Raw genomic sequence first — 25,424 nt, 5'->3', positions numbered from 1 at the left:
ACTGTCAAGTGTGAATGGGGCGGGCCTGGATGTCAAGTGAGTGGGCCCAGGCCCATCCAGGCCCACCCATGGCTACGCCTACGTCTGGGACCACAATGGAAATAAGCCATAGGGCTTTTTCGTGTCTATTTATTTCGTTTAAAGGTACACTGCGTAAGGTTTTTAGTTGTTTATTTCCAGGATTCATGCTACCCATTCACTAATGTTACCTTTTTCATGAACACTTACCACCACCACTCATTCAGCAAACAGTTAAAATTGTGGTTATTAGATTCTCAATGCTGTCAACATAATTTCCCATAGTTAGGCTACTACTGGCAGCTGTTCTTTAACTTATTTGGGTATTTTATCTTGTAACTGTATTTTGTATTATTTATTTTTTAAACTGTGTGACATATCTTTGACTATAATTTTACAACTGTGTACTATAACTGTGTATTTTTAGTTTTGTTTTAACCTTGTTTTTTTTAAGGAACATCAAACCTGTCAAGGGACAAAAGATGGAAATTAGCCTCATGGCTATAATCTTGTGTATTTAGCATTTTTGTTTAAATGCTGGTAATATATGCTGTCCCTTTTTAAATAAATAAACCTGAAACCTGAAACCTGAAACCATCAAATTCTAAGTATTCATTATGACTGGGAAAATTGCACTTTTCAAAGGGGGTTCTTTTCCATGGTCCGCCATTTTGAATTTCCAGAAATAGGCATTTTTAGCTGCAAAAATGACTGTACTTGGGCTATAATAGTTTACTTAATAAACTTTCACGAAAAGATCAAATTTGGCAATAGGCAACCCAGTTTCAATGAGCAGCATAGTTGCAGTACCTTTTTTGACCATTTATTTTTTAACCTGCACAGTGTACCTTTAATGTATGATTCCAGTTGCTGTACCTTGTTTTTTCATCAAAATAGACAAATAAATAAATTAATTCATTCCTTCATCAGAGACACCGCAGGAGCGACCACTACGACGAACGCGGCGGCCATGACACCTGCCACTGGGGAAGAGGTCAAAGGTCACGAGGAGGAGGGCAGAGCTCAAGAGGCGGAGCTAGAGGCGGAGCTACAGAGCGAGGTAGGGGAAGAAGAAGAAGAAATGAAGATGAACAAAAGAAAGAAAAAGAGGAAAAAGAAAGGCGGCGGACTGAAGATGCCAGGATGCTGTTCCACGGCCAACACTACTATGGCGTCAGCCATGACACCACCACCCACCACCGGAGATCACACAGAGGGAGAGGTGGAGGGTCATGAGGAGGGCAGAGGTCAAGAGGCGGAGCTAGACGCGGCGCTGCAGCAGCAAGACGGCAGTGAGCCGTGTGATGAGGTAGAAGAAGAAGAAGAAGAAATCAAGATGAACGGGAAGAAAAAGAAAAAAAGGGGCGGCGGACTAGGATGCTGTGCCAGACCAAACACCTTGGGGGACTGAGGATGACTGTAGTTGGGGTGTGTGTGTGTGTGTGCGTGTGTGCGTGTGTGTGTGTGTGTGTGTGTGTGTGTGTGTGTGTGTGTGTGTGTGTGTGTGTGTGTGTGTCTGTGTAAGTGTAGGTGTGTGTGTAGTAGCCATCTAAAAACACCTGAAGTTGCACATCAAAGAGGCCGCAGCATTGACTATGACAGCTGCAGTAGTCATGACGCCAGCCACTGGGCAAAAGGTGAAAAGTCATGAAGAGGTCAGAGGTCAAGAGGTGGAGAAGAAGGAAGGAAGGAAGAAAGCGATGAAGAGAGACGGACTCAATATGTTGCTACGGCAACCAGGATGCTGTTCCAGAGCCAACACCATGGGGGACCCTTTGATGATTAGTTGGTGTTCAGGTGTGTGTGTGTGTGTGTGTGTGTGTGTGTGTGTGTGTGTGTGTGTGTGTGTGTGTGTGTGTGTGTGTGTGTGTGTGTGTGTGTGTGTGTGTGTGTGTGTGTGTGTCTTTCTGTCTGTCTGTCTGTCTGTCTGTCTGTCTGTCTGTCTGTCTGTCTGTCAATGCGGATTAATTTGGAAGGGGAAAATGGACCATTAGGTTGATCTATGCATGATTACCATTTAAGCCTGTGCATTTGTATATTGAGTATTTCACTGCAATAATATGGGCTCATCCCCTAACATGTATTTGAATATGGGTGTGTGAATGTGTAAATGTGCGTGTGTGGTGTGTGGTTTCAAAGTAGGGCTGTCCTAAACGATTATTTTTCTCCCGATTAATCTATAAACTATTTTTTTCGAATAGTCGATTAGTCAAACGATTAATTTTTCAAGTACTCTAGCACTTTAATCTTAAAGGAAATTGGGAAAAAAAGAAAGAAACCGTTAAAATTAGGTCCCTGAGCTCTCAATGAGCTTTAAATCAGGATAGTAGCTTATTTACTCCGAGACACAACGTCCAATTCATACATGCTGGGCAATTTTAGGTTTCAATAAAGTAATAAAGCATTAGAAAAGTAAGTAAAAAAGAATTGAATTAAATGAAACAATTAGTCGACTATAAAAATTCTTGTCGACTAATTTTTATAGTCGATTAGTCACGATTAGACGATTAATCGTCCCAGCCCTATTTCCAAGTAACTCCACTCTCCATTTCAAAGGCCCTCTAGTCTCCAATCAAGGCAGACTTACTGCAGAAATACACCTACCACAACAAGAGCGAGGCGAGCGACGGAAGTAATTGACTTTGTATTGAGTCGCGCGACAAAAGCGATTCTGGAGACTAGAGCGATTTGCGCGACGAGCGCGACAGTTTGAAGTTGAATTCCTTTCAACTTTCAATGACGCGGTTCGGCGACAAGCCGCGACAGCCAATGGTTGTATAGATGTCAGTGACCACAGCCAATGGGAATGCTTGAATGCTTTGCCTTCTGCCTGTACGGACATACTCTAGTCTCTTCAATCGCTTGTATCGCTTGCTGCTGCACTCTGTGGCTTGAATCGCATCGCGCCTGGTCTATTCGCGCGGTGATAGAGGTTTCTTCAGTTGCACACAGATGTGAAAAGTCAATTATTGATAGCAGATACTTCAACTTGTACATGGCTATGGTCACACAATAATTTATTCTCAAATGTGCTTTTTTTTGTTTGTGTATTTTCCCATATTTAAATACATAAATTACTCTTAACTCAATGCCAGTCAGTCAGTCAGTGTCAGTGACTTAGTTACTGAGTCCGTCTGTGATGTTGGTGAAACATTCTGAGCCACAAGTTTTAAAAAGCATAACATTTTTTTGTTAATGTGCCTCTGTTCTGAGACCGCTGCCTTTCTATGGAAACCCAAGAAAGAGTGACATTGAAGAAAACATCAATCTCAGACAATATCAATCAATCAGATGTTTTTTCCGATAATCAGATGATTACATCGCATATTTAACAAAGTTGAATTTGAGAGGAGGTGAACAGTTTAAGGGCAATTAACCAGGTAATGCTCGTGACTTGAGCTGCTACTTGAGCTGCTACGTCTTGTAGGTAATGCAGCTGGTACAATAGGTTACGTAAGCTTCACTCCGTGTCCTGCCAAAAGACTGTCAGAGTCTATATAGGATTACCAAATAGTTTTCAGGGAGCGCTTGCTGGAAGACTTGTGAAGAACGCTCAGGTTGTTGCTGACGCTGAGGTACAGAGTTGGTCCGGGACTAAAAAGGCACCACAGCATTTCTGGCTTAAGGCGATACTGTCCCATTTTTGGAAATAAGCTCATATTACACCTCAGAGAACGGTTGAAAGTACAGGAGAAAGGTAAAACTCAATTATTTAACTCAAGGGGAGGTGCAATATGAGCTTATTTCCAAAAATGGGACAATATCACTTTAAGGCCCTCAATATGCTTGCTGTGAGCCTTTAATTACCATCCCTGGGCCCAAGACAACGGTCCCCTTTGCCGCCTTTGCACTTAATTTGATCTGACTGACTGACTTGTTTTGGTCAGGTGAATTAGATGCATACACAATGCAGTCCAGGGGTCCGTTTCTCGAAAGCGTCTTTGCTATCGTCGTTAGCAAAGTCCTTCGTACGAGCGACTCAACTCTCTCTCGACAGCGACGCTCACCACTAAATCCAAGGGAACGGTAAGACGGTCTTAAGACGGTCTTAAGACGGTTAGCAACGTCAATAATCGAGAAACGGACCCCAGGTCCATTGAACAATATCTCAGTGTGTCTTGGTTCCACAATGTCATGTATCATCATAGACATGTGGTTATTGTATATTTTTCTGATAAATGTAACAGACCGCATTCGGCGGCAGGTCGAAGGCAAGGAAAGGCGACAAAGGTTGGCTCCAACTCGCATTTATTCTGGTGAAACATTAAGTGCACACAACATCATGCAGCTGCTGTCGTACATTCATATCTCCAGCGAAGTAAACTCTTTCTGGCTGCTTGTGATCGTATAGTGAATTGTCAGCACGAGACATGGGGCCATTGTCTTTTACATACATATTATCACGGACAACATTCTACGATAACATTCCCTCATTAAACGGGACATTCCATTACAGTATTCCATTGGTGAGTAAATAAACAGTATGAGAACGACATCGAGTAGCAAAACAAAGCCTACCTGGTGAAACATTAAGTGCACACAACATCATGCAGCTGCTGTCGTACATTCATATCTGTACACAAAATGATAAAGATACAGTTAGCTGACTGCCCACGGATAACAAAGAATGCGTGGTTCAGACTAGCAGCGAACTGACTAGCAGGTTCATAGCGTGGTCAGAAATTATCACTTCAAAATACCATTTCAATATTAATGCAAAATCATTTGCGATCTCATAATCATGTGGCAGTACTACTCTCAACAACATTTTTAATTGCAAACCTTTGTATGCACACATGTATAATATTGCATTTATGGATGAACACACGAAGCATTATACCACTGAACTTACCTCCAGCGAAGTAAACTCTTTCTGGCTGGAGGAAGCATAGTTCGTGTGCAAAGACCTGACCTACTGCAGCTGCAAGAATACACCACCAGGTGGCTGCAACTCGTATGATAAGAAGAACCAAATATTTATAGTGAAATTCACCAACTACATTTCTAACTCTGTTACACCCACCCCCACTGAATTTCGCTAAAATATTAACGTCAGTAGAGAGAAAAGGAAAAAAAACAAAACATGGTCACATATCTGACTAACAAGTATCCATTAAAGGATGAGGTCTCATTATCGACCTCCAGAGGCAGGGTGCCGTCTACACCCCACACAGACCATGCTTACGCACATACAATCAATAATTCAGTACCGCTCCCGCTAACCCAAAATCACTGGGATGCCACATAAAAGGAAGATGTGGGTGTCTGTGTGGTGTAATGTTAGTGCAAAAACTGAAACATGGACTGAGAGAAGCTTTCAAGAAGTTGACTGACATCACTAACTACATCCTGCTTGGACATCTGATATAACAGACGGTTAACTGGCTTCACTACTCGTCCTACCCGAGTCCTAACTGTGTGTACGGTGCTAGACCCAGGAGAGGTGGGGAGCACACTACAGGTGTCATCAGTGTGGACTCCAGTGTGTGTACGTGTGTCCCCTGTTTCAGTTGGAGAGCCGTGTAAGGAACCGTGTGTGAAACTCCGTTCCGTGTGCGTGTCTGTATGTACGTTGCCTATATGCCCAGACTCACTCATACTCAGAACATCCTCAGGTGGGGCTTCTGCAGGAGGGCAGTCACCTTGACGGTCATCCACATCCACTGTTGTCAGGGTGTCAACCCACTCTTGAGTCCTGATACTAGCAGCGTTGTCTCCCGCCATGGACCTCACTCCTTCTGCTTCACTGGAATCCGCCCCACTGGATGTCACGAAAGTGCAACTAGAGGTGCTATCCATTTCAATTGGCAAGAAGTTTACAGGCATCAGTAGGTTGCGGTGCACGACTCTCACTGCTCCTGTCTCGGGAGCCTGAATCTGATAGGTGTGTGTAGAGGGGTTGATGTCTACGACCGTGTAAATCGTGGACTCCCATCGGTCAGCCGTCTTCCGTTTCCCTCTCTCTCGTTTGTTTGACACCAGCACTCTGTCACCAACAGCAATCTGCTTCCCTTTCGCTCGTCGATTGTAAAGCTCAGCCTGACGATATTGCTCCTTATTGACATGTTCCAGAGCGATAGCCATGGCCTCTTGAAGATCTTTGGTCAGGGACACAACATAGTGATCGTAACTGCTGATTTCTGGATCACACAGGACATTCTTGAAAAGGATATCAACAGGCAGGCGCGGAACTCTACCATACATGAGGAAAAAGGGGGCATAGCCTGTGGTCTCATGCACTGTACAGTTGTACATGAAGGTGAGAGTCTGAAGGTGTCTTGGCCAATTCTGCTTAGCCTCAGGCGAGAGTGCACGTATCATGTTGCCCAATGTCCTGTTGAAACGCTCCACGCTACCATTGCCCATCGGGTGGTATGGCGTGGTCCGAGACTTTCTCACACCGGCCACCTTCAGTAGTTCACTGATCAGTTGGCTCTCAAATGAGGCGCCTTGGTCTGAGTGGATTCTCTCTGGAAATCCAAAGATGCAGAAGTACTTTTCCCAGAGTTGCTTTGCCACTTGTTTGGCTGACTGATCTCGACATGGAAAGGCCTGTGCTAGCCTGGTGAAGTGGTCTGTGACTACTAGCACATCGACAGACTTATTGTTCGAGTCCTCGGCTGACCAAAAGTCAATGCACACTATTTCTAGTGGTGAAGAGGTCTTTATACTCTCGAGGGGCGCTCTTCCATCGGGATCAGCTGACTTGCTGATGACGCACCTTGGGCACTTGCGGGCGTACTCCTTCACATCCTGGTCTATATGGGGCCAGAAGAATCTTTGGCGAGCTAGGCTGACGCTCCTGAACTGCCCCTGATGACCAGCATTGTCGTGAATGCCTTTCAGCACCTCAGGAAGGAATGATTCTGGAACAACAAACTGAAATCTCTTCCTGTGCGACTTTTGGTCCTTGGACACTCTATAGAGCACACCATTACGAGTGGTCAGTTTCTCCCAGTGCTTCAAGTATCTGATCACCATGACAGACTCCAGAGCCTTCTCTCTCCTGGAAGGGCGTCGGCCACGCTCCACAAAATACAACACCCTGGACAGGACGGGATCGCTCAACTGTCCCTCACGCAGCTCTCTCTCTGAGAATGCAGGCAGGGGCTCTTCATCGGGTGGAACCAGCTGTGGGAGTTGCTGAAGGGCATTTACGGCTCGCAATCTGGCACTGGACTCCCATAGACTCCCATGTGTCTCAAGGATGGCTGAGACCTCCTCCCTGGAGAGTGGCTGTATTCTGGTATGCTCAGACGCACAAGACTCTGCCTCTCCAACACTGCCAAAGTTTGTTTGTGTGACATTCGATTGCCTGAAGGCCTCTTGGACAGAATCAGAGGAGACAGGCACTGCCCTTGAGACAAGTTCACTGTAGCGGTGGTGCAGTAGCTTTTGACCCACAGCTGGACCCGCAAACGGTGGACGACTCAGTGCATCAGCTACCGTGTTCTTTGGGCCAGGGATGTATTTGATATCAAACGTGTAAGCGGCCAACTTCGCCACCCACCGCTGCTCGCAGGCGTCAAGACGTGGTTTGGTCATAATGTGTGTCAGGGGGTTATTATCAGTCCAAACAGTGAATGTATGACCCTTCAGCCAATGGCTGAACTTTTCACATATGGACCACTTCAATGCAAGAAATTCGAGGCGATGAGCGGGGTACTTCCTTTGGGCTCGTGAGAGAGACTTACTGGCAAAAGCCACTGGCCGTGCCACACTGTCACCTTCTTGTACTTGGCCAAGCACAGCTCCTAGGCCATCCAGTGAAGCATCAGTGGACAATACAAAGGGGCGTGAGAAGTCTGGGTGTGCCAAGACAACAGAAGTCACCAAGGCTGTTTTCAGGTCCTCAAAAGCCTGTTGGTGATCTGGTGTCCAGTCATTTGGTGTCAACTTCCTGGATGGCGCCTTGCGCCTTGCGCATGGTCTGCCCTTCCGCTTCTGTTTCTGGCCAGCCAGGAGATCAAAAAGGGGCTTTGCTATGGTTGAGTAATTGTGAACAAAGTGCTGGTAGTAGTTCACCATGCCCAAAAAGGATCTGACACGGGACTGAGACGGAGTAGCTTTGTCAGGCTCCATCAAGTCTGCAGCAGTCATTTTGCTCACCGCCTCCACTTTTGCAGGGTCAGTAGACACACCGGACTCATCAATGATGTGCCCCAGAAACTTAACAGATCTCCTGAGCAGCCAGCATTTCTTTGGGGCCAGCTTCAAGTTGTGCAGGCGGAGACGACTGAACACCAGCTCTAGCCTCTCAAGAGCCAGTGCCTCAGTCGGGGCAAAGACCAGCAAGTCGTCCAAATAGCAAAGCAGGCTAAGAAAGTTCTGGTCACCGAATATGCTGGTCATCATCCTCATGAAACTGGCGGGGCTGTTACAGAGGCCCTGAGGAAGCCGGTTATACTCATACAGGCCCATGGGTGTCGTGAACGCAGAGTATTTACGGTCTTCTTCATGTAACGGCATATTGTAAAAGCCAGAGGTGAGATCCATTGTACTGAAGAATGCATTCCCACCGAGGGCGGCCAAGCAATCAGCCTGATGTGGAAGGGGGTGCGCATCTTTCAATGTTCGTTTGTTGAGCCATCTAAAGTCTGTGCACACCCGCAGGTCACCGTTTTTCTTCCACACAAGGACAAGAGGCGAGGCAAACTCACTTGCAGACTTTCTTATTATTTCCTTTTCCTCCATCTCGTTGAGGACCTGGCGGAGCTTTTGGTATTCAGCTGGAGGCACACGGCGGTAGGGAAGGCGGAACGGCCTGTCGTCAGTAAGGCGAATACGGTGCACAAACTCCTTGGCCTCACCACAGTCCAGATGATGGCGGGAGAACACATCTTCATACTTCATAACAAGATCAGCCAGCTTCATACGCCATTCTGTAGACACATCACACGACTCAATGTCCAGGTTGCCCAGGCCAATACGTTCCAGTCTCTCCCGTACAGTCTCCGCGCTCGCCATCCCAGGTGGCGCTTCAGCAGGTCCAGCAGCTGTGGCCTGGTGCATAGACATAAGCTCTGGAACCTCCATGTCCTCCAGTGCTAGACAGGTGTGAACATCAGCGAGCTTTGCATTCCTCCGTAGCGTGACAGGACCATCTGAGGTGTTCAGGATCTTGAGGGGCACCCATCTGTCACCCCACAGAGGCGTTATGACTCTGGCAACCATAACACCCCTGGGAGCCGAGCGAGAGGACGTTGGTTGGTTCGGTCATGACAGTGCAGCCAGGAGATATCCTGACATTTTTCGGGAGAGTGCCCCACACGAGGAATTCACCGCCAGCCGGCAGTGTGACCGCTCTGTTGCACCTCACTGTGCCGACCTTGTCTGGCACCTCACCACAAGACCAGCGTTCCAGGCCAGCGAGAAGAGAGAGGAACTGTTCACGTTCTGGATCACCTGAAGCAGATGACGACACGGCCTTCCAGTAACTGGTGTCATTCTTGAACCGACGAATTAAATGTCTGAGAACATTGGACCCTATGATCAAGTCATCCTGTTGATTCTCCACAACGAAGGCGGGCACTGACACTCCACATCCATACACGACCATCTTGAGATTCACCACGGACTCAGGTTTCACACGCACGCCACCACATCCGACGAAGACCACCTCAGTCGCTTCCACACAGCTCATGTCAACAGCCCCAGAACTGACAAGTTTCTTTTGTGCCTCAGTACTCAGCGAGCAGGCCATAGAGCCACTGTCCATCATAGCACGAAGGGTTACTTTGTCTGAGACTACCACAGGAGTGTAAAATAGGCTATCACTGCCCCTGATCTTTTGTGTATTCTGGATGATGACAGTCTCTGAATCACTTGAAGTTTGAACATTTTTGTATAAAACAGCAGCATCATTAACATGGGAGTTATCTTCATGACCCATACGGCCCCCCTCGACGCACAGGTCATTTAGTTTCCCTGTACGTTGCTGTGGGCTGAGCGCCTAGTGGGGCATGTGCGTTGTGTATGGTCAGGTCTGAAGCATGTGAAGCAGAGGCGATCCCAACGGCAGTGGGACTCAGTAGTATGGCTTACATCATTGCAGACACGACAGTTCATTGCAGGCTGACTCCGGTTACGTACTCGCCCACCACCACCACCACGGCTTGGAGCAGGCCTCCGATCTCCAGACTGTGTTTTGTCCAGCAGCTCCCTGAGCATAGTCATCATCTCTGTGAGCATAACAGTGCTGTCAGGCTGTCGACTCTGCAGTGGTGTGGCCGGCAATGCAGAGGGCAAGGGAGGTCGCTGATACTGTGGCAATGAGGAGAGGGTCTGGGGTGGCTGCAGTTGGGCCAAGGGCGTATATGACAGGTGAGCCTGGGGCCCTGGAGAGAGTGACAGCTGCTGGTCCTGATACAAGGCAGACGAGGGAGAGAGAGATGACACCCCCACAAGAGAGAGAGCTGGGGGGGAGAGAGGGTTAGCACTGCATATGTCTGTATCACAGGCATTGTGAATCTCTGTGTGTACCTCATGGCAAGTCAGTGGTGGCACATTAGTCTTTGGCACATTCACTTTCACTGAAGACACCCGCTCCCTCTGGTATTCATCGACCCTCTCTTGTATCTCCGCTGGTGTCCATTCATGTATCTGCTTGCATTTGAACACAGAGGCAAACTCTGAATCTGGGCAGTGCTTCACAAACATTTTGGATATCTCTCCACCCATATCCCCAGCGGGTCTGCTCTGACGCTTCAGGCCCTCTTCAGCGACGTCCGCCGCTTTATTGAGCCGGATCCAGTAATCAACAGGGCTCTCTCTCTGACTGGGCAGAGTAGAGTAGAAGTCTTGGAGGGGCAGGCATGAAGATGTGTGACTAAAATACTGTGTCAGTATGCTGTATACAACATCAGGCGATGTATTAGCGGGGGGATTACTTCTAAGGCCAATTTTGACTACATCTCTGGCTTTCCCCATCAACCTCCCCATTACAACCTCTATCTGAGAAGTGACATCACATTGCTGTTTCTTTAAGTAGGATTTCATCAGGTCTATCCATTCAGTGACTGTGTATTTGTCAGTGCCATCACCCCTGAAAATGATGGGTTCCTTATCAGTACGCACAACTACATTAACAGGTGTGCCCCCACCCTGTGTGTCAGTAGCATTGTGTGAAGAATGTGGCGTGTCATCCGTACGTTCAGTGTTTGTGAGGCCAACCCCACCCGTAGCACCACTGGATGTAAGTTTAGCTGCAATAGATTCCCCTATCTGCGAGCCCAGTTGTGCTATCATATCAGAAAGCTGGTGCAATGTCACATCACCACCGCTGGGTGTCGAATGGTGTGGCCCACCCTGCGACCTCTGCTCTAAAGGCGATCCCACCAGGTATGTACCCAGCCCCGAATCCCTATTCCCAGCAGGCAACACAGGCGAAGCACCCATATCCATCCCGGCCACCCGGCCCACATGTGGATGTCCACTCACTGCACCCATACCTCTCCCAAGAGGAAAGCATTTAAATTCTGACTCAACATTGGGGTCACTCATATTATCCATCATACAAGTAGCAGTCTTCAAGATAAGTAGAAAAAAAAAGAGATGGCAAATAAAAATATATGCAAAAAAATGCAAGTCAAATCATCAAAACAACAAAAATATTATGCTCAGAAAGCAGAACAGGTGACAGTAAATGGAGCGACTGTAGTCCCACTACCTAACCTCGACCGGAATGATCGCACAGGCAGACAATCCCGTGCTCCACGAAGTCCACGCACCACCTCGGAAGGATCTGCATCAAGCTGATCTGTCTCGCGGCGTCACGGCACCAGTGTAACAGACCGCATTCGGCGGCAGGTCGAAGGCAAGGAAAGGCGACAAAGGTTGGCTCCAACTCGCATTTATTCTGGTGAAACATTAAGTGCACACAACATCATGCAGCTGCTGTCGTACATTCATATCTCCAGCGAAGTAAACTCTTTCTGGCTGCTTGTGATCGTATAGTGAATTGTCAGCACGAGACATGGGGCCATTGTCTTTTACATACATATTATCACGGACAACATTCTACGATAACATTCCCTCATTAAACGGGACATTCCATTACAGTATTCCATTGGTGAGTAAATAAACAGTATGAGAACGACATCGAGTAGCAAAACAAAGCCTACCTGGTGAAACATTAAGTGCACACAACATCATGCAGCTGCTGTCGTACATTCATATCTGTACACAAAATGATAAAGATACAGTTAGCTGACTGCCCACGGATAACAAAGAATGCGTGGTTCAGACTAGCAGCGAACTGACTAGCAGGTTCATAGCGTGGTCAGAAATTATCACTTCAAAATACCATTTCAATATTAATGCAAAATCATTTGCGATCTCATAATCATGTGGCAGTACTACTCTCAACAACATTTTTAATTGCAAACCTTTGTATGCACACATGTATAATATTGCATTTATGGATGAACACACGAAGCATTATACCACTGAACTTACCTCCAGCGAAGTAAACTCTTTCTGGCTGGAGGAAGCATAGTTCGTGTGCAAAGACCTGACCTACTGCAGCTGCAAGAATACACCACCAGGTGGCTGCAACTCGTATGATAAGAAGAACCAAATATTTATAGTGAAATTCACCAACTACATTTCTAACTCTGTTACATAAAGCCTACTTCATTCACAAAGCTACCTCAAACTTTTTTCGGAAATCTTGGATTGTGCTTTTTTTTGCCTAAGCGTGTACATATCTGTTCTCTACTGCACTACAGTTTTGATTCACTGTTTGTGACTGAAATTATTCCTATATAAGGACTCCTATCAAGAAGAGAATGTACAGAATGCCGAAGTTGAGAAAATGTGATTTATCACCTAGATTTTTCAAATGTTATTTTGAGTAAATGTCATCATAAAACCCTTCTAGCTGAATATTTTGGTCATTTATTCATGGAATTACTTGAAAAAGTGAAGCTTTCAACACTACTACATGACCTGCACACTGTACAAAGACGGATTAACTTGACAAACGTGTTTCATTTCCCAAGTGGACTCACTCACCAATTGTGTTTCATTGGTGTCACACACACACTGCATACAGATCCACGCGACGATAATCTCAGGTTGTTGGATTGTCTACAATAAGTGAAATAAACTACCCTTTGAATTAACAGGGATGTACTACTATGTGCATGAAGTTTGTGTTTTTGTAAATCACTCTAATGATGAGGAAAAGAGGGATTGTTTAGGTGCAAACTAATGGCATGTTTTGAATGTACACACACACACACACACGTTCTTGTTCCATGTGGGGCTATGGCCATCAGGGAAGCCAAAAGGGAGGGACGAAAGGGTCAGTTGTCCCGGGGCCCAGGGTGAGTGGGGGCCCAGATTTGGGTCGTCAGTACATGGCATGTGTTGGGGGTGAGGGGGGCCCTTCAGATGGCTTTGTCCTGGGCCCTGGTCAAAGGTGTCAGCGGCCCTGCCCACCATATCAGCACTGACAAATCTCAAGGTGAGGTGACGTCAAAAATACTGGATAAGAGAAAGATAACGCAAACCACGCCCACTCAATGCAAAAGCGTGGGCTCAAGTTGGGTCTCCTAAGGGGGCGTTGTCCCCTCCTTCTTCTTCTATTTTTGAGGTGTTTGCTCAAGACGTGCGCTACCGCCATCTACAGCGCTAAGGGGACTTGATTTATTCTCAACCTCAGGACTCCGAAGGTCTCCTAACCGAAGGTCTCCTAAAGGGGCGTTCACCCGACATAAAGTGGATACCGGAAAAGAAACAAAATGACGCTTCTTGGTTAGATCCAGTTTCTTTGGTGACGTCTTCTGCGTCTGATGGTAACTCCACGTGTTCTTCTAGATCATGGGGGAAAATGTGCTCAGGATTGGGTTTTATTTTTTGATTGAACATGATGTTTGCTGACATGATATTTACTGATATTTGACACTAGCATTTTCACAATAGCATGTGACCCACTGAATTTATGTACTCACAGTGTTGCTTTAGCGTATTTGTTGGGAAATGGATTTAAGTCCAAGTTTGCAATTTTAGAAGCTTTACTTTACTGTTCCGACAAGAGTTTTACAGCCAAATGGTGCCTTAGGGCAGGTAGGCCTAATTATATTTATTCATGTAAGCCTATTTGAAGTTTAGATTTGAATATTAAAAATTAATGGTGGTATAAAATTCATGAAAATTAACCGAAAAGATACACACAGATCCTTTAAGTATTCAGTGTTACTACTGATAAAACTATCTTTTATGTGGCTCAAAATGCTAGATGTATCTCTTTCATTTGTCAGCGAGATGCTCCTACAACGGGCACTGCTGCCAATGTAGTTTCGGCTACTGTATCTGCGCTAGCTTCTGCTTTGACATTTAAATCATCTCTAAACATCAGAATGCGCGTGTAGTGTATGTTGTTTGTTGTGCGTAATTCATGCTTTTAGTATCCAGTCTCTCTCTCTCTCTCTCTCTCTCTCTCTCTCTCTTGCCCTCTCTCTCTCTTGCCCTCTCTCTCTCTCTCTCTCTCTCTCTCTCTCTCTCTCTCTCTCTCTCTCTCTCCCTCGCGTGTTGGTAAACTTAGTGAACTGGGCCTCGCAGTGTTCTCTCGCTGGACATTTCCACTGCTTTTCATGTTGACTTTTCAGCATTCGGATGATCGGGCACATTCTCTGTAGCCATTCAGCACATTAAAGGACCCAAACCGACCGCGTAACATGGGCCTTTCACTCCCCCAAGCCTGGCCAAGCAGGAACAACAGGAGCACCTGTGCCCTTTCCACATGTGCGTGTTTATATGTGTGGATCTGAAATGTTGTATAGTTTATATGTGTGTACATGAATTCGGTGTGGGGGGGCTTTCAAACGAGTTTGTCCTGGGCACCAGCAAAAGCTGTCAGGAGCCCTGTTTGTGTGTGTGTGTGTGTGTGTGTGTGTGTGTGTGTGTGTGTGTGTGTGTGTGTGTGTGTGTGTGTGTGTGTGTGTGTGTGTGTGTGTGTGTGTGTGTGTGTGTGTGTGTGTGTGTGTGTGTTGGGGGCAGGGCAACAGCATAAGAGAGATTCTGTATGTGATTGTGTGCGGCTCTGTGTGTGCGTATTGTACATACACCGTTCTTCCTGTTTAAGCAATACAAAAGCTCTTTTATGCGTGTAAAAGAGAGACAGTATTAGTAGGTTCAGGAAAGCTATGAGTTTTTCCGGTGAATGATGAGCAGTCCATTACATTTGAATTAACCCCTGTGTTGGGAAGTCAAACTGTTTTAATACCTGAATAACAAGGTAGCTCTATAATATAAAGCTTTACTGTAAATAAGCCCTGTTTATGTTTTGTCTTGCTTGCCAAGAGTGAGCAGGCATATAGTCTGTTTTTTATGTATAAATACAGGCACCCGAAGACCTTGTAAAAACAGTTTGGAGTTGAGCGCACTTTCTGAAAAAAAAGTGTTTTATTAACGTTTATATGAGCAAAATGTTTTACACACACTGACCTCCACAGCAACAGTGCAACATGCTAATCAGCAGCCAGGATAAACGTACAGACAGATAGATTACCAGACCACCACAACAAACTGGCGATAAACCAGATAGAGATAATCCATTATGCTATAATCTGGCACATTTACATGTACATGTAGGCTATGTATGCTCATTAGTGTTAGCCTGATAAACCAGCCTAAGAGTGAGATTGGAATTTTGGCGTCCAGCAGGTGGCGCTGGTTTACTAGTCTACATTAGTGTGCAATGTCCTGAAAAATAAAGTGAAGTAAAAGTTTTTTTTTAAAAAGTAAAAATTATGGCTGAATGGAACACTTGAGGCTCGGCTGAAGGTCAAGGCCATACCCCAATGACCTCCAAGTGGCAAATAAAAAGCTGGAAAGGAAGGGGTGGTGTGACCTTGGATAGAGGCAGTTGAGCAATGCATTATGGATGGCGTGTTTTGTTTGTTTGTTTGTTTGTTTTGTTCTGCGGTGCAGTTGCTGGAGTCCAATGCAAATTTTGAAGCTATGAAAGTGCTGATGGAACTCCCATCCAGAGGCGGACTTTCCATTAGGCAAACCTAGGCAATTGCCTAGGGCCCCTAAACAAATCCGTCCTCCATATGGGCCCCAACTGTCATGACACCAGTCATGCTAAACAGAAAAAAAGGCTTAATCTTAATTTGTCACCTACATAAAGTAATCAAAGATATGAGACAAAACACTAAATTAGCACACAAAACACAGACTATTATGTCTATACAGAGGGCCCCATCTTTATATGTTATTACAGTATATAGAGGATCTTTATTGAGGGCCCCATGTTTATACATTGCCTAGGGCCCAAAAGTGGCTAGACCCGCCCCTGCTCCCATCCTGCACCAGGCCCAATTTACCTCCACTCAACTGCACTGCACTGCACTCCACTCCACTCTAACCGTCGCCCCACCAGAACAATCCAGTGTTGTTTATAGCTTCACTGGTGGAAGGGAAAGGGAAAGTGACGGTGGCAGTTGTTTTTTGTAAAGCAAAAAAAAAAACCCTCTTTGTCTATGACCACTGTGGAGTACAAAGGGAGAGCTCCGGCTTCCAGCTTGGGGTATAAATGCCCAGTTCTGTCACGGAGGCAGGCTGCTGTTACCTAGCTGCTAGGTAGGTTTCAAAGGTTTGTTGTTGTTGTTTCAGCCCTGGTCTGCCTATCTGGTCTGGACCACCATGAAGGACCGGAGCCTCTTCCACCACCTCCACCACCTCCATCTTCGGCCGCTGCCGATGCTGCTGCTGCTGCTGCTCCTGCTGTGCCCTACTCTGCTCCTCCACTCTGCTGAGGCCGCGGCGGCGGCCGCCCCCTCCCCGCATGCCTTCGCACCGGGCCTGCACCACCCTCAGCACAAAGTCCTTCACCTGGGTGAGACAACGCACCAGAATAAATGATAGAAATTCGCAACACTGTTAATGCTCCCAGTGAATTTATTTGCAAATAAATCACTGGGAGCATTAACAGTGTTGCGGACTTCTATCATTTATTTCAGTTACTTTATTTTGTCCAGCACATGTACCACTGATGTGCGTGCATTCTCTACCTTCTGAGACAACGTACTAGCCTATACAGCTTCTCCTCTCGTGTCTCAATCCAAGTTTTAGAGCAAGGGGTGGGGAACCTCGAATGTCTCGAGGGCCGTTTGTGGCCCCTTGAAGCCATCATATCTGGCCCCCACGACATAGTTTTACTGTTATGCAGTTTTCACATGAAATATATGTTTTGTAAATAAACGTTAGAAATTACGTTTGCAATACAATCGTTGTATATTTTAAGAGGACCTAGTAAAGGTGGGGTACTGTTGTGAAAGTGGCAACCTTCAACCTAGGCCTGAAGTGCAGGGGGCAATACTGGTTTGTGTTCATAGTACGGCCCTTGGAGGACTTTATAAAATTTTAAATGGTACCTCGAATGAAAAAGATTTCCCACCCCTGTTTTAGAGTGAGGAATCTGCACACTTGAAATCCTTGCTGCGTTTTAGGCAGAACTTTGTTTTGACAATTGGGGTCTTCAAGATTTTCTACCTACGTATCATGTCTCCACCAAACTTGCCGATTTAGTGTAGGGGAACAGCTTTCGACATGATATCGGTCTGGATCTCAATTTGGATGTTTTCAAATAAGTTTATTTTAGGGATACATCTATTAACACTAATACATACAATGTTAATGCCTGCATAAGTAACTTGTAGGGCATGTACTAAGCAAACACTAAGGCCTACTAGGTCCTTACTAAGGTTATGCATGAGGTTGTGTATGAGGTTGTGTACTAAGGTTGTGCATGAACAAGACATTTGTGAATACATGCCTATCAAATGTTTGATTTTGCTTAGTACATGCCTTATAAGTTACTTATACAGGGACATTGTATGTATTAGTGCTAATAGATGTATCCCTAAAATAAAGTGTTACCAAGTTTTTAAAGTCAGTCTCCACCTTTTGAACTATTCTATGCAAAGAACATGTTATGATCTCAATATGTAACAGAATATGGATCTTGTCGCTAAAAAACGGTTTCTCTTCAGTTTGTCCGCTGAAGACCTCATTAATTTTAACCCCCTCCAGTTCATTTATGTATTTCTATGCATCAAATACTTTTTTTCTATTGCAGTTTAAGAATCAAGTAGGTCGCAATACCACAATTACTCTGCTGGCAGTTTTCTTTTTTTTGTTCTCTTGAGTTGTGGGGTATAATGCATTATGTGAAAAAAGGCATCGAGTGCCACCTTGTGGTACAAAGGGAACACTATTTTACAGACTATTGTGGACACGTAGGGATTCCTTGACCCCAAAAATCTATACTTTGACACCACGTTTGTCATCATAGGGATAACAGAAGCAGAGGTATAGACTCTATAGAGAATTTTCGATGCATTGGCAGCCATTTTGAAAAAAATATTTATTTCCGGAAAAAAAAGAGAAAGAAATTAGTATGACCCTAAGGTACTTCCATGAGATGTTTGCTGTTTTAGTCCACAATGTGTCAATGACTGCATTCCAATGTAGCGCAACTCCTCAGTTGCTCAGCCTTACATGTCTTTGGGACATTTTTCTCACACAACTTCTACCAGAGTGCCTTTAGTGAAGACACAGGGAGAGATAGGGTAAGATTAGGAAATGAGGCAGCCAGGACTTGAACCTGGGACCCCCTGGCATAGAGGCCTATTTACGACATGATGTATGATGCACTATTGTGATGCCCAGTGACAGTGAAGGCCCACCTACCAAACTCCAATTCCCATTGTAATTGTGACACAGCACACAAGTGCACTGTACATGAAATTGCATTCATGCCTCACCCCATGCAAGAGGGCAGCCCCCAACGCAGCCCCAAGGGAGCAGTGCTGCAGGACATTACCATGCTCAGGGTACCTCAGTTATGCTCTGGTCAAAAAGGCCCAGCAGCGATTGCACTTCCTGAGAGTCCTAAAGAAAGAACAGTTAGACTCAAGCTTGCTGGTGACCTTTTACGATTCCACCATAGAGAGCCTGCTGACCTATGCAGTGTCAGTGTGGCACTCAAGCTGCACTGAGGCTGACAGGAAGAGACTGCAGAGGGTGACCAAAACAGCGCAAAAAATCATAGGCTGCCCCCTGCCTCCCATACCCACCATTTACAACTCCCGCTGCCTAAGCAGAGCCAGGAGTATCATTAAAGATCCCTCACATCCTGGCTTTCATCTTTTTCACACTGTTGCCCTCTGGCAGGCGCTACAAGGCATTACCAGCCAGAACCAATAGGATGAAGAACAGCTTCTTCCCCAAAGCTGTTGTGACAATGAACGTTCACTTATTGGACAATGTTCATCTATAAAGGATTGTGCACCTTGTAGGGAAGCTCAAATCTCAGAATACTTTGTATAATGACAATAAAGGCTTTCTATTCTATGGAGCAGCACACTGGTTAATTACTCCCCCTACCAACCTGGCAGGTCGGGAGTCAAACCGGCAACCTTTGGGCCTCAAGTCCGACACCCTAACCACTTACCCATGACTTCCCTGTGCTTACCCAGTGCAGCCCAAGCCTCCAGTAATACCTGCCCCTGGATGAGGTCGAGCCAGTTGTCGCGATGGGTGTGAGTCTGTTTGTCAGCCTGTGTGTGTGTACATGCACAGTGCTTTAGGTCGCCTGCAAAATGCGCCAAATATACAAATGCACATCACATAGAAGAACACATCACAAGTGCACTTCTCTAGAATTGGGCAGGGAGCCAGATTTGCATGGTCTGATTGCTCTTGTGCAGGGATGAAAGTGGTTTTTCGTTTCTTACCAGTGCAGTCAACCCCAGCCCTGTGTGTGTCTAATATCTCGAAAGTCAAAGAATGCGCGCACTTCAGTGGCACAGGTGCTGAACCAAACGTAAGATAACTGAAAAGAAAATAAAGGTCCGCAACACTGTTGAATGCTCCCAAATAATTTGCACTTTGATGAAGGACGGTTAGTCCGAAACGTCGTGCCATTAAATATTTGGGAGCAATGTCTAATATCTCCTCCTCATCTCCTCCACCCTCCTCTCTAGACTGGCCCAAAGACTGTGGTATAGCCATGACAGCCTGTCTGTTTGTCACCCTGAGTGTGTACATACACAGTGCTTTAGGTTGCCAGGTTTGCAAAGTCTGTTTGGTTTTGTCTAATGTTGTCCTCATGTCATCTCCTCCACCCTCCACTCTCTAGACTGGCCCAAAGACTGTGGCATGGCCCACTTCAAGCCCAACACTGCAGAGCGCATCGTATCTGGCAACGAAGCAAGACCCCACTCATGGCCATGGCAGGTCTCACTGCAGGTAATTAACACACGCACGCACATGCACACACAAACACACACACACACACTCACACACGCACGCACGCACGCACGCACGCACGCACGCACGCACGCACGCACACACACACACAGACAGGCACGCATGCACGTACACACACGCACGCACGCACGCACACACACACACATACACACAGACACAGAGACACACGCACACACCACACAGTCACACAGTCACACAGACAGACACACAGACACACAGACACACACACACACACACACACACACACACACACACACACACACACACACACACACACACACACGCACACACACGCACACACACAAATACACACACACACCCGCACACACACACACACACGCACACACACACACACACAGTGCGGAGAAAGCTATGTGCATCTTAGTAATCCGGTCCTCTGCCTTTTCTTAAAAGTGCGAGTTTGCAGATTTAGAAGTGAGAATGGGATTTGCACTCTGTTCTTCTATCAAAATCAAATGATATACAGTACAATGGTGAAAAAAATGCATGTTCAAATATGTGAAGTGAAAGCCGAGAGCCCACCTGGGCTCCAACTCCCATTGTCATTGTGACACAGCACTCCACAGCACACAAGTGTTCACTGCACACTACGAAATTGCATGTATGCCTCGACCGTGCAAGGGGGCAGCCCCCAATGGCGCCCCAAGGCGTGATAGAGAAAGTGTGATGGAGGAGTTCAAATTGTTTACCTTGTTGGTGGTTGTTGTTTGCTGTTTGTTTACATGTTTACAGGTGCGCCCCAGGGGTAGTAAACACTACATCCATGTTTGTGGAGGCACTCTGATCCACAAGAACTGGGTCCTCACGGCCGCTCACTGCTTTCAGAAGTAAGAAACACACACATCTGGGTTACCCATCTGGGTTACTCACATCATCACAGGCACAAGTACTGTACATGAGGGATATAATTCAGACCATAAATCGTCAAACAAGTAAATCAATTTAAAGACTTACCTATGTGCAGCATCATACTCAAGGATACCTCAGCATGGATGAAGGTGTAGTACACTACACACATTATTTCAAGGGTGGGGTTCAAAAACTATATAATGTATATATATATATATATATATATATATATATATATATATATATATATATATATATCAGCCTCTGATGCACATAAAACACAAAATGAGTTGGACTCTGATGAAGACGCACTGCGTCGAAACGTTAGTCATGCTCGCACCACAATAAAAAAACAGAAAAACGCATCCTGTGTGCTCCAGTCGTCCTTGGCCCAGTCTCCTTTGAAGTGGACCAGCTTACTTCAAAACGAAATAAGTTCCATTTTAAACCCTAAGACCCTAATCTAGCTGTAACATACTCACATTTTTATTAAAAAAGCTAAAATCTCAAGAGCCTGAATGCAGTGTATACTGTAGGCCTATGTTGCTCCAGGCACCAAAGGTCAAACAACATATGCGAGTCATCAGGCTAAAATGGGTTAAGATATTTACAAGATTTGGTATTACAGGATATTCAAGCCTGCTTGGAACACATTTTTGTGTGATTTTTTTTTCTGCCATGTGAGCATTGACACCTCACCAAAAATGTGACCTTTTATGTATTTTTTTCTACAGAGGTAAGGCAGAGGACCCCAGCAGCTGGCGAATCGTGCTGGGCAAGCACCAGCTGAAGCGCTCGGAGACCGCTGAGCGCATGTTCCCCGTCAAGCGCATCTACCGACACGAGCACTTCCGCTACCCGGCGCACAGCGAGCTGGACTACGACATCGCCCTGGTCAAGGCCGGCACCGAGATCCAGCCCACCAACCACATCCGCTACGCCTGCCTGCCGCGCAAGTTGCTCAACCTGAAACCGGGCCACTTCTGCTGGGTCACTGGCTGGGGCGACACCCGCGGTACGTATATGGAAGCCCATACAAATAAAAGAAATGTATGTTAGAAATAATGAAAATTTAATAAAACGATTCATATCATGGCCTATACATGGCTGACATGGTACGTATATGGAAGCCCATACAAAAAATAGAAATACAATATATAGGAAATAATGAAAATACAGTACAATGATCCATATATCATGGACTATACAAAACGTCATGCACATAGCCTACAGCACTATAGTGACCCATTTATTATTTTCCTCATAGAAATAAAAATGGTTTGACTTTCAGGGGCAGAATGCAAGATGAAAGATCTTAGATATATATAGAATATTTGTATTGTTATTATGTAGCTCCCTCTAGAATGAAAGTAAAGACAAGGCCACAAGCTGCAATGTATATTAAGAGCATAACAGAGTAATAGTTACAACCAGTTAGACATCACTGCACAAAACAGGACTAAAAGAGGGATTGGCACATAACTGGTCATTTTGTCTCATTCACACAAATACCTGCAGACACATTGTTTCCCTGTTGTTCCACTGATGTTGATCCGTATTCTTTGTTCATTGTATGCCATTCAAGAAGAAGGATACATTGTTCCGCCATTGTTTCATAAATTAATGCTATTGTTTGGCCCTCTTCTGTTCCATTCACATTCAGGTGGGAAGGAGAACGTGTCACTGGCTGAGTCGCTGAACCAGGCGCGACTGCCCATCATAGACTACAAGACGTGTCGTCAGAAGAAGTTCTGGGGTGACCGCGTGAGGGACTCCATGATCTGCGCTGGGTTCAGGGACACAGAGGGGCCCCCTGCTGCCTGCCAGGTGAACTGCAGGCTGGGTGGATGGATAGACAGACAGATAGGCAGACAGACACATACTGTACACTGTACACGCTGGGGGTTGATAAGGTGGTCAGACAGGCAGACAGACAGACACACACAGACAAACACACACAGACAGACAGGCAGGCGTGTAAAAACAGACAGGCAAACAGCAGGCTGGGTGGATCACAGACAGGCAGACAGACACACACACAGACAGACAGACAAGCAGGCATGTAAATCAGACAGGCAAAAAGCGAGCTGGGTTGACAGACAGGCAGACAGACACACATAGACAGACAGGCAGGCATGTAAAAACAGACTGCCAGACAGCAGGCTGGGATGATGATAAGGTAGTCAGACAGAGACAGACAGGCAGACAGACAGTCAGACAAACAGAAAGACAGAGACACGTAGGCAGACAGATATACAGGTATACTGTACTGTACAAACAGATAGACACATAGACACGCTGGGTGGATGTAAGACAGACAGAAAGGCCGGCAGGCAGGCAGACTGACAAGTAGACGGACAGGCAGACAGGAGGACAGACTCAAACAGACAGACTAACCTACACATAGACAGAGAGGCAGGCTTGGTGGATAGTTAGATAGGCAGACATAGCCAGGCAGACAGTAAAACAGAAACAAACAGACAGGAGGACACTCTGACGGACAGACAAACACAATCAGACAGGCAGACAAACATAAACAGACAAGCAGACAGACAGACACACATAAACAGACAAGCAGGCAGACAGCCAAACATAAACAGACAAGCAGGCAGGCTGGTTGGATGGATGGGCACAGACAGAGATACAGACAGACAGACAGACAGACAGACAGACAGACAGACAGACAGACAGACAGACAGACAGACAGATAGATAGATAGATAGATAGATAGATAGATAGATAGATAGATAGATAGATAGATAGATATGTAACGGAGGCTAACTAGCACAGAGTTGGCGTGGAACGTTGGTAAACCTCCCTCCGATAGCTTCATACAGTCTCGTGCCGTTGGGCCGAGAGACTAGTCTCTTGGCCCAGCGGTATCGTACTGTGTCTCCCATTGCCGAACCGATGTAGTTGACGAGGTCGCACGTTCGATCCCCGAGGGGGGTGAACAGGTGCAAGCAGAAATATTCTAGTAAGGGGAGATAGGACAGGTACATAGAAATTAACGGTGAAGATTCGTAACGCAAATATGGCGTCTACCCGCACATCTCCCGCCTTTCTGGTAACAAGAGCCAATGTGCCTGCTGAGCTGCGTTGCCAGTGATCCAATCATCTGGCTGCATCGGCGCACGCGAAATTATGCACATGCTCAGTTGTGAAAAGCCGTTGCTCTCGTGCCGTTATGGAACTACTGCGCCTGCGCTCTGTCAAAAAAAACGTGAGAAAAGTGGCTTAAAAAGCTTTATTTTGACTCGTATGACACAACCAAGTAGTCTAGATTGGTCAGTTTTTCACGGCCGTTTCAACAATATGGGTTTCACAACCGCTGGGTTCCCCTCCGTCCTATACTCAGTTTCCCCATTCATTTTTCCCATTGACTCTCAGATCTGGTCTACTTAATCGCGAAATAGCACTCCGAAGGCGTCACCAAGATGGCAGCCATATGTCCCCTCTCAATCTAAACTCTCTCTGGTGCAAGAAGACCTCCGTCACAGTGGTGCCGATGACCCGGAATGGGAGTGAGGCTTAAGGGGGAGAGTGTAACGGAGGCTAACTAGCACAGAGTTGGCGTGGAACGTTGGTAAACCTCCCTCCGATAGCTTCATACAGTCTCGTGCCGTTGGGCCGAGAGACTAGTCTCTTGGCCCAGCGGTATCGTACTGTGTCTCCCATTGCCGAACCGATGTAGTTGACGAGGTCGCACGTTCGATCCCCGAGGGGGGTGAACAGGTGCAAGATGACCTCCGTCGATAGATAGATAGATAGATAGATAGATAGATAGATAGATAGATAGATAGATAGATAGATAGATAGATAGATAGGGCAACTCTGGTGATCCGCTGCTGTAGACAGACAGGTTATTCCTGACTTGTAAATTAATCTGATCATGTATGCGTCTCTCTTGTTTTTTGGCAGGGTGACTCTGGGGGTCCTCTGCTGTGCCAGCAGGACCGCGACCGCTGGGAGGTGCACGGCGTGGTCAGCTTCGGCCCCATCGGCTGCACCGTGGAGAACAAGCCCAGCGTCTTCACCCGCACCGCCGCCTACATCCCCTGGATCGAGGCCACGCGCATCAGGGACTTCTTCCTGCATTGATGAAATCTACTTAGCGCTATTTATTGGATAGGCCTACTGCATTTGTGTACCCATTTCCCCATCCTCTATCTATAGTATAGTATAATATTGTATAAAATATACTTGCTATCACCAGCGTCTTCACCTGCACCAATGCCTGCCCCACCATCCCC

The 25,424-nt window shown here is 46.1% G+C and overlaps 2 protein-coding genes across 3 annotated transcripts; one reads left to right on the top strand and one right to left on the bottom strand.

The window, feature by feature from the left end:
- Positions 1-9,258: 9,258 nt before the first annotated feature.
- Positions 9,259-12,633, bottom strand: LOC134466797 (uncharacterized). 2 transcript variants are annotated; one of them, XM_063220672.1, is made up of 3 exons: positions 12,475-12,633; positions 12,141-12,195; positions 9,259-11,955 (listed from the first exon to the last, which is right to left on the bottom strand). In XM_063220672.1, exon 3 carries the CDS (start codon positions 11,530-11,532, stop codon positions 9,937-9,939), a length of 1,596 nt encoding a protein of 531 aa, XP_063076742.1. In that variant the 5' UTR covers positions 11,533-11,955; positions 12,141-12,195; positions 12,475-12,633; the 3' UTR covers positions 9,259-9,936. The 2 variants fall into 2 exon arrangements, with proteins under 2 accessions (XP_063076742.1, XP_063076743.1); XM_063220673.1 differs by lacking the exon at positions 12,141-12,195 and having other exon boundaries at positions 9,259-11,930.
- Positions 12,634-16,671: 4,038 nt separating this feature from the next.
- On the top strand, positions 16,672-25,272 carry zgc:112285 (uncharacterized protein LOC561476 homolog). Its single transcript, XM_063220942.1, has 6 exons — positions 16,672-16,864; positions 20,171-20,280; positions 21,055-21,149; positions 21,906-22,186; positions 22,835-22,998; positions 25,093-25,272. Exons 1-6 carry the CDS (start codon positions 16,672-16,674, stop codon positions 25,270-25,272), a joined length of 1,023 nt encoding a protein of 340 aa, XP_063077012.1.
- Positions 25,273-25,424: the final 152 nt, after the last annotated feature.

This window comes from Engraulis encrasicolus, chromosome 17, assembly GCF_034702125.1.
Source record: "Engraulis encrasicolus isolate BLACKSEA-1 chromosome 17, IST_EnEncr_1.0, whole genome shotgun sequence".
Lineage (NCBI taxonomy): Eukaryota > Metazoa > Chordata > Actinopteri > Clupeiformes > Engraulidae > Engraulis > Engraulis encrasicolus.
Note: the sequence above shows the minus strand (reverse complement) of the source record. Positions and strands in the feature narration are given on the sequence as shown.

Excerpts from the sequence above, each read along its gene's own strand:
- LOC134466797 (XM_063220672.1), bottom strand. The coding sequence starts at position 11,532 with ATGATGGATAATATGAGTGACCCCAATGTTGAGTCAGAATTTAAATGC.
- zgc:112285 (XM_063220942.1), top strand. The coding sequence starts at position 16,672 with ATGAAGGACCGGAGCCTCTTCCACCACCTCCACCACCTCCATCTTCGG. Across the intron at positions 20,281-21,054 it reads CATGGCAGGTCTCACTGCAG|GTGCGCCCCAGGGGTAGTAA; the intron begins GTAATTAACACA and ends ACATGTTTACAG. Across the intron at positions 22,999-25,092 it reads GGCCCCCTGCTGCCTGCCAG|GGTGACTCTGGGGGTCCTCT; the intron begins GTGAACTGCAGG and ends GTTTTTTGGCAG.